At 37.8% G+C, this 9,514-nt stretch overlaps 1 protein-coding gene across 1 annotated transcript; it reads right to left on the reverse strand.

The window, feature by feature from the left end:
* Positions 1–2,993: 2,993 nt before the first annotated feature.
* Positions 2,994–8,924, reverse strand: penka (proenkephalin a). Its single transcript, XM_055033385.1, has 3 exons — positions 8,764–8,924; positions 8,256–8,402; positions 2,994–3,637 (listed from the first exon to the last, which is right to left on the reverse strand). The coding sequence occupies exons 2-3, from the start codon at positions 8,397–8,399 to the stop codon at positions 3,068–3,070; spliced, it is 714 nt and encodes a 237-aa protein (XP_054889360.1). The 5' UTR covers positions 8,400–8,402; positions 8,764–8,924; the 3' UTR covers positions 2,994–3,067.
* Between the last annotated feature and the right edge of the window lie 590 nt (positions 8,925–9,514).

A 9,514-nucleotide genomic window follows, 5' to 3' on the forward strand; every position in this document is an offset into this window, starting at 1 on the left:
CAGAGAGGAGGGGCCGGATGTCCGCAAAGCATGGTGGTACTTTGAGTTCAGAAAGAGACTTTATCCTTTCTTTCTTTCTTTCTTTCTTTCTTTCTTTCTTTCTTTCTTTCTTTCTTTCTTTCTTTCTTTCTTTCTTTCTTTCTTTCTTTCTTTCTTTCTTTCTTTCTTTCTTTCTTTCTTTCTTTCTTTCTTTCTTTCTTTCTTTCTTTCTTTCTTTCTTTCCGTTGTTTTTCCTCTAAAGTGATTCATGTAACAAAATGACAATATGATTTTCTTTAGCAACAACACTCTGTGAGCTGTTATTGACACACTGACACAGATCTGAGGTAGAACCTGTTCCTGGTTGTCCAGTAGCTGCAGGTAATCAGTCTCTAACAGAACTTCTTAATAAATACATGAACTCCCATAATGTACAGCAGCTTCCTTTTTATGTTAAACGTACAGTTCACATTTCACACAAAGTTCATCTATCATCAAGCTTTCTGAAACTGATGTACTCTGTATTATGGGTATTATACACAAACATCCCCCTAAAAGTAGTGCTTCTTAACCCTCAAGAAGGAAACCCTCCACAAGCTTCACGGTAAATTTGACCAAATTAGTGTTGAACAAGAACTATTTCTGATACAAAAATTCCATCTTCAGTCTAAAGTTACATTTTTATGACATTGCAGCACAGAATCAGTTTCCTTTCTAGATGAACTTCTTAATAAATCAGATATTCTTAAGACTGCTGTCTATGTATTTATATTACAGTAGTTACTTATCTAGTCTTAAGAAGTGTCTTGCATTCAGCTTCTCAGAGTCAGAGGGTTTTGCAATACAGAAGAAGCTTTTGACATGCAAGCTAAAGAGCTTTAGTCTTGAGAGCCAGTTATGAAAAAAATGTAATGAGGAAGTTAAAACTCTGAACAGAGATGTAGTTTTAGTTCCTAAACCTCCTTCTAAGATTAATCTACAATTCTAAGATTAATCTACAATTCTAAGATTAATCTACAAATCTACAATTCTACAATTAAATTTACAATTGATGATATATAAAACATTTCAGTGAAGTAACTGCTGACCATGTCGAAGTTGTAAAACTGCAAATATACATTTCAGATGTTAAAAGTAGCTTTCCTGTGATGGCAGCCATTTGGAGATGCAAAAAGGACTGTTTACAAAAGGGGGTGCTCTTCTAATGAGCATGGGTGACAATAATTGCTACAATACTGTCCTTGCCATATCAAGGATTCAGAGTCTGTTTTCTCCAGTTAGGGTTACAATGTCCAGAAAAGAAAAAGCACAAAGGACCCTCTTAAAGGGTTTGATTTTAATAACTTGTTTTGGCAGTAGTGACTGAATTGTTTGCTTTGTTCTTAGGTAAAAAAAAAAAAAAAACATTAATAGTTTCTGCTTAAAATTAAATTAAATTGAATTATCATAATTCTAGTAGGCTTTTAGAATCACAAAAAGGGTTATCATTTTCTCATGATCTGACACATGAAGCCTAGGTGTAAATTCAAACTGGAAGTGGAAGACTCTGTTCATCTCACCTGCTCAGCCAAAGATGTTGTCATGCGTCTCGATTCCAACCAATCGGTGATGCTCTCTTCCTCCATCAAGCTCATCAAGCATCGCCTCCGTGATAAGGTCCAGTTGTTCATCTGCTTCCGCTTATTGGTTGAGCTTCAACCTTCCTCTGCCCCTCCTCCGCCTTCAGCTCAAGACTTCTTCAATAACCATTCAGTCTTCAGCATCCCCTCCACCACCAGTGAGGGGCCCAAGGAGGAAAATGTCTCTAATCTTCATACACAGTGGATCATTCTCTCTGACAGCAGATCCTCATGGGTCCGAACACCTAAGACTTTCATTTGTGAATTAAACGTTCTAATACCACTCTCTCTCTTTGTGAGTCTTTCCAGGTTGAATTTACTTTTGATGCTATTAATGCTTCCAGATCGTGAATTTTGTTTGTCCTTTTTTCAAGCAGTGACTGGGAGATTATCTTCATCGCAGTCACACCAAATGTTCAGCTTCCAAATGATTTCTGCATTTGGAGCACAGTACTTGGCTTGGTCTGATTGCAACTTAGGCAATAGTGCCTGATGTGGGAAATTATGTCCACACCAGGACATAATTTCCTGGTGTGGGTTATGAACTTTTGTTTTTCCTAAACAAGAGGACAAGAACAAGAGGTTCAGGAAAAACCTCAAGTGAAGCTTTTTCAGTAGAGGTCTCTGTTCCTTTTGCACCACAGTGTTGCAGCAAAGTCAGTGGTTGGATCTGCAGACTACTAAAATGTGTGCATTGTGTTTTCAAGAAACCTTTTATTTGTGGCTTAAATAGTTTTCACCAGCAATTTGAGAATTCCATACGACCTACGACCCCACTTTGTATGTGAGTGACTTTCGACTGTATTCAAAGTACATGAGTTGAAGACACCACTGAGCAGAAATGTTTCATTGTTGATTTATTTGTCTCAAGGTAATGATTTTTGAATGCTTAATCGTCATACCTGTTTTACATAAGTTTTGGTTGAATATGGTTTGCTACAACCAGAGAAAAACTCCTCACAAAAACAATTGCCTGTGATGACCTCAAAATCATCAAACATGTTTTTTATTACATTTGATCTATATTGTTTTACTTATTTTTGCTATTGATTTTGTTAGAAATCATTCTTTTAGGTTGATTTCTTATGAAATCAAAAGAGGAGTTTGTGGTGTCACACTTTAAAGTTTAAGAACTTTGTGTATGTTGACTCACTTACTGAGAAACAAAACATTGGGGCTTATTTTTTTTACATAGTTAAAAAAAAATAAGCCCCAATGTTTTGTTTCTCAGTAAGTGAGTCAACACACACAAACACACCCTGCAGGCACATATTTACACTGTGCCTGCAGTGTAAATATGGATATGAAGGTAGGCAGTTGCAAAATGTTTTCATATGCTAATGCTGGGCAGGCAGAGGTGACAATAAACTACACAAAGACAAGATGTGCATTTCTGTCACTTTAATGTTTCAGTGTCTTTATCTTAAGATAGAAGAAATTTCCACAACAAGAGGTTATCACTTTAGCTCCTAATCCATGAAGCCCCCATACCTCTTTTTTCTCCCACTTCCATTTTCCCCAGACATGTTTTGAGCTCCACCATTCTTGCTGTAGTCCACAAGCCATTCAGGCCTTCCCACCCGCCTCATGAACCCTCCGTAGCGCTTTTTAAGAGCATGACCCAAAACTGCCTCAAGAAGATTGCCTTTAATCTGGTGGTTAAAGCCTCCATACCTGTTCACTGTCTCCATTTCATCCCTACTTTCCTCCATGTCATGAGCTTTTGTAGCACCAATGATCTTTAAGATTCCCAGTCGAGTGTCCTCTACCTCATTGTGGTTCTCCAGGTTATTCAGTGCCCTCTGGGCAGATGATGAACGACGAGACATGAAACCTCCATAACGTTTCATGAAACCACCATACTTTTTATCAATTTGATGGACAGCCTCCTCAGTCATCATTGCATCCACATCTTCCTGGCTTGGCTGTTGAAGGGGATCAGCATCCACAGAAACACTATCATCACTCGTAGTTAAAAAGTCCTTGCACATGCGAAGCCTCTGAGTGTCCATCACACCTTCACACTCAAGAGAGCATGTCTGGAGGAAAAGGAAACACACTGTTAGAACTTTCACCAGGGTTTCTCCCAACATATTAGAAGGCTGGCGGACTGCCAGGCTTTACTTGCTCAACCCGTCGGGAAAATGTTGCTTGCTTTTGTTTTGATTGAAGCATCTTTTCTGCATTTGGTATTTCACTAGCAGAACAGAATAATTTCTGGAAGTTGGGTTTATAGTTGATGCATTGCACAGGACACAAAGCCAGGAGGGGAACCTAATTATACTGCTTGTGCCTCTGCGCACCGACTTTCCGTAGGTGGGCATACAGGCTCTCCTATATGTGCATTTCTTTTAACGCCACATGAGGACTCGTGTTTCTTTGGAGAATTTTTAATCAAGGTAGGCATTAAGTTTAAAAGTAACAATGTTTCAACCAGAAATATAACATACAGTCATGATTTCAGAGGTGTTCGTTGAGTTTGCAGTGAGAATCATATATCTTTGGGAACAAAGGATTATATCTCACACATGTTGCACAGCTCGTGACTGTGTCTGCACTGCAGTTTGAGAAAGTTTATGTGCGTATTTCTCGGTGGGACAGTGCATTAGTGTGTCAGTGGTTCAGCTGGCACACTAATGCACAAGATTTTGTGCTTGCCTCATATGTCACGCAAAACATAGATTTTTTTATTTGCTTGTTTTGGTTTGTTTTTTTGCGGTAACACAATGCATCAAACTTCAAATCAAATGCCCTGAAGCGGATGATGTCACTTGTTCGCAACTTTGAAAGAAATGAGGAAATGAAGGAACACTTTGTGACTTTGATGGACAAAGTATTCAAAAGCAAACATACAGAAATTGCCCCTCCACTAGATGGAGAGATGGAAAGAAACATTGGTATCTGCTACTACTCTGTGTTTATCACTCCTGCAAACCCAAACAGCAGCACCAAATACGAGGGTGTGTCACTGAACCATGTGTTGTTAACAGGACCTGATCTTAACAACGTTCTGCTCTGTGTTTTAATGTGCTTCAGAAAGGAAGCTTTACAGCACTGACTCAAACTCGACTCATGGTGAAAAGAAAACACTTCTAGTTCCATTCCACCATCATGTTCCAATTCTTGAAGCACCACAACAATCAGGTTCATTATCAAGGTTGCTTGTTTACAGAAGGAGCTATAAGCTCTGCAGGATGGTGGATAGTGGGAGGCAAAAGAAAGGTGAGCACAATCATCTACAATTGTGTAACCTCCAAAAGACTTTGTGCTCCCCTGAGCACACAAAAAATGTCAAACCTTCCTCCAGACCGTCTTGCAATGAGCCCTCCATTCCAATTGCTTCCTTAATTTCTGTTCCTTTTTCCTTATTACAGTGTCATATAAATTATGTGGTTTTATCTCCAAAAAAGTAGTATCTTCTATTGCTACTTGTGCTGGAGTGAAATAATTTGTTGCTATCTCTAATTTTGCAAGGCAATATGAGAATATGACATGGCTGTGCTTTTTCAGCACAGACGGAAAAATGGTGCAGAGGAAAGAAAACAAAAAACATTAAATCCTGCTTAGTGCAGGGAAAAGCTTCTGAATCGCAAAGAAAACTGCACAAATTTACAGTACCTATTTTTTTCTCCAGAACTATATTATACTATGTGACAAAGGAAAGGCAAAACAACATGTTCATAGTTAACAGCTATGAGCAACATGAACCTAGAGGTTCTCATGAGGCTTTTAAAAACCTCAGTAAAATGTATTTTTTTTTAATTATTCAATAATAATGCCAATTTTCCTGAAAAAAGTTGTGTCCATCAGGCTACAATCAAATATCACACAGTCTTCAACGATGAAACGCCATGTTGCAACCAGAGCATTAAGTCCAACCACTAAATCCCAGCTGCTGCACTTTGTCAAGACAGCAAATCTCAGAGTATGACTGTCAACAGAGAAATTGCTTTGATTGCCCTGAGAGGATTCGAGCTGAGCTTTCATAGCTGCAGGCTTATGAAGACCAAATTAATGAACAGGAAAATTGAACTGAATGAGGACATAATACAACCTGACAGTGATGGCCAAATGAAGCCTCATGAAGCAATGAAGCTTCCAAGCCCTTTGCTTTGCCCAAAGGTTCATGACTCACTAGTGACATCTGCTGCTGAAACTGTGGCAGCCTTGTCACTCAGATAGACAAACTTCAAAACATTAGTAAATGCAGTATTTAACTGTAATATTGTTTAGTTATTAAAATGATTTGTAGCCAAACTAATCCTGGTATATGTTGGCCGTTGGTGGCTGTTTTCTTTCATGTCACAGACAGATTTGACAATAAAGACATTTGTTTTATTGGGAGTGCGATGCTTGTTGGGCCGTTCAGTATTCTTAGGTTTTGATTGCCTCCTGAAAAACTGAAATTCTTCACAGTGTCTCTTTTTCTTGGATTTCTAGTTGGGTCTCTGATCTGATCCCTTACATTTTTAGTCACCAGGACTGAATTTTACTCTTTCAACAGCTTTAAGTCTATTTCTGCTGTGCAAGACTGATATAGCTTTGTTGAAAGGAATAATGGACATTTCCAAAAGGTGAGAATTTTGGAGGTCTCAATTTAATTATTTTTATTTAAAAATCTTGTGAATGATCATCTGGAAGTCTTCCCACATGTCAGAAATATTCTTGCTGGATCCATTTCAATTAAGTTTCTTTGTGTAGAACATTCCAGCAACAATTTAGTTCAAAGTGCTTTACATCATAAAACACAAGAATTTAAAGTCATAAGATACATTATAATCAACATCTGAGAAAACCACTAACAAACATTTTGAAGAATGCAATCATCAAAATCATTAACACATCAATTCTGCTGGTCAATGTTGTTTTTATTTCAGCCACTGCTGAAGACAAATTCTCTCCTCTGATGTGTGACCATGAAGCAGCAGGGCTTTTTGTGCTCTCATTTTGAAAACCAACATGCAAAATGAAGCATGCACCTGGTTTTCAGCAAGAGGACACAAGCATCAAAGTGTGGCTTCAACTGACACGCCCCCTTTTTACTAGGTACACGCCTGGAAACCTGGCTTCAGATGTGTCAACACTACTACCTGATGAGATGTCCCTGAGGTCCAGGGAGAAAGAATTAGTGCCCTCTGCTGGCAAACACATAGACACTACAAGGAGTACTAAATAAGCAGTCAATCCAGGATGACTAAATAAATTGGAGACGGGAGTTTCCTGTGGTAAATGGGTCTGCATGGACAAAGTGGTAGAAAGATTTTGACTTTTTATAAGTCAGAAACAGAATCTATTTTCAGTGAAGTCATACATTATTCATGTGATTACATATAAATTAATTATTCTCCAAATAAAACACTACATGCTTACATGATTGGGTGGTACGGTATCTGGAGGACAAAACCAAATGAAGAATGATCAGAATGGATTACATAATGGCATATGGTATATTCACAAATACATATTTTAAGTAAAGATTTATATATATATATATATATATATATATATATATATATATATATATATATATATATATATATATATATATATATATATATATATATATATAAAGAAATCCCGAACATGAAAGCAGGCATCAGAAGGAAAGACGACTCACCAGTGTTTAGAATTAATGAGTATGCACACCAATTAATTGTTTTAATCATCAACCCACTGAATAAAATGTAAATGGTAATTTTTTTTCCAAATAAACATCCCCTTTTCATCTCACCTATATTCTGTAGAGAGCTTTACTCCGTGTTTGTAGTTCACTCCCCCTCACAGACACAGTGAACATTAATCTTCCTTTTCATTCATGAAAATATTTATTTTCAATTGTGTAAGTATTTTATTGAGATTTTAACTGGAAAGAGAATAATGAAAACAATGCTCTAAAGTGCAAAGAGAAGGAGAAGCAGAAAAGACGAGTGTTCAAGTATAAAAAAGAGAAACCAGTTCACTGCCTCCATATCAGTACAATGTCAGTTTTGTGTGCCTCATTTCTTTTGTTTGTTTTTTTATAAATGTAGCTTAGAAAAAATTAACATACATATTTCCTTTTATATTATTTAATAATGATTATCCTTGATGATTTTGATGATGGCATTTGACAATATGCAATGACTGTTGCTTATGATTAGTTATTGATTTATGTTTTCATTATGTAAAATGCTATGAACTGTCTCGCTGCTAAAATGTGTGTAAACTTAACCAATTCCACACTGGTATCATTAGTTTAATTTATTGTTTATTGCTACCACAAACATACAACAGACATCATATAAAAATAACATAGTTGCAAAATTAATTTTATGAATAAGCTACAAAGGAATGAAACAATGAGGAAATAAGGATAGTTGAAAAATCAACAAAACTGAACTGAATTTCTGAAAGCAAAAACTTCAACATGATTAACATGATCTATCTATCTATCTATCTATCTATCTATCTATCTATCTATCTATCTATCTATCTATCTATCTATCTATCTATCTATCTATCTATCTATCTATCTATCTATCTATCTATCTATCTATCTATCTATCTATCTATCTATCTATCTATCTATCTATCTATCTATCTATCTATCTATCATTAAGTGAACCAAATTGTCTCTCTCTGACCCCAGTAGATCAAATGAATGTATGTCTCCAGTACCTGAGTAGAGAAAGCAGACACCTGTCCTTGCAGACCGTACACACATCGTGCGCACTCCGTCCCGCAGTCTGTCCCAGCCACCAGCAACACGCATGTTCCCGCAAGCAACATCCACAGGCAGCTGCGCTGAGCGATCGCAGCCATCGACTGGAGACGGAAAATCACAGCAGTTATTTTCATTGCTGCTCTGATTGAGTTTCTGCCATGAAGTTCAGAAAACAGCTCAAGTAAACCACGAATCTGAAATATATAAACTGATGATTTAACAACTATGTGATGTTAGTATTGATCTATTTTCAGGGTGATCACAAGCGCTGCAATAAGAGCTTGAGATTACATTGAAATACTTTGTGGTATCAAATAATTTATGAGACTAAAGTGAAATTTGCTTATATGATGTTAATAAAAGTCTCATTTGTGTCTCATTTGTTGATACTGTGTAAAAAATAAACCCAAACCCGTAGCAAACAATTGTGACTGTAAATAAGGAAATCTATTTGCGTCTTACCTCTGATGGAGTGAAAACAAGTTTTTCTACAATTTCTCTCCAAACAGGGATGAAAAGAAGGCGGGAGATTTGATAAATCTGTGCATGAAACGGTTTCTAAACGAGCTGATCCACCGGTCCAACTTATCTCCAAAGAACTGGACCTCAGCGGGCAGCGGGTGAGCAGAACCTGCAGTGTTGCAGCGAGGTGTTCTCCAGCTTTTTAAACTACTTTCTGGGCCTTACGTCACCGAGCATAAAACTGCAAGGAGGAGACAAAATCCATGACGTTGCAGCCCGCTCACCTCCACCCCAGAAACCCCGCAGCGCAACGCAACGCAGCGCAACAGCGCACCGCAGCACGACCCTGTCCCCGCTTCTGTCCCGCATGCTCTTTAATGCTTTTACTGTCCCGCATGCTCTTTAATGCTTTCACTATCCCGCATGCTCTTTAATGCTTTCACTATCCCGCATGCTCTTTAATGCTTTCACTATCCCGCATGCTCTTTAATGCTTTCACTGTCCCGCATGCTCTTTAATGCTTTCACTGTCCCGCATGCTCTTCAATGCTTTCACTATCCCGCATGCTCTTTAATGCTTTCACTGTCCCGCATGCTCTTCAATGCTTTCACTGTCCCGCATGCTCTTTAATGCTTTCACTGTCCCGCATGCTCTTTAATGCTTTCACTGTCCCGCATGCTCTTTAATGCTTTCACTGTCCCGCATGCTCTTTAATGCTTTTAAAAGCATTAAAAGTATTCCTGACTTACAG

Source organism: Poeciliopsis prolifica, unplaced genomic scaffold (assembly GCF_027474105.1).
Source record: "Poeciliopsis prolifica strain line A6 unplaced genomic scaffold, Auburn_PproV2 SCAFFOLD008, whole genome shotgun sequence".
Classification (NCBI taxonomy): domain Eukaryota; kingdom Metazoa; phylum Chordata; class Actinopteri; order Cyprinodontiformes; family Poeciliidae; genus Poeciliopsis; species Poeciliopsis prolifica.

Bases quoted from the DNA above. Each gene is read 5' to 3' on its own strand.
- penka (XM_055033385.1), bottom strand. From the start codon at position 8,399: ATGGCTGCGATCGCTCAGCGCAGCTGCCTGTGGATGTTGCTTGCGGGA. The intron at 3,638-8,255 runs GTACTGGAGACA...CTTTTCCTCCAG, and splicing joins TGTCTGCTTTCTCTACTCAG to ACATGCTCTCTTGAGTGTGA.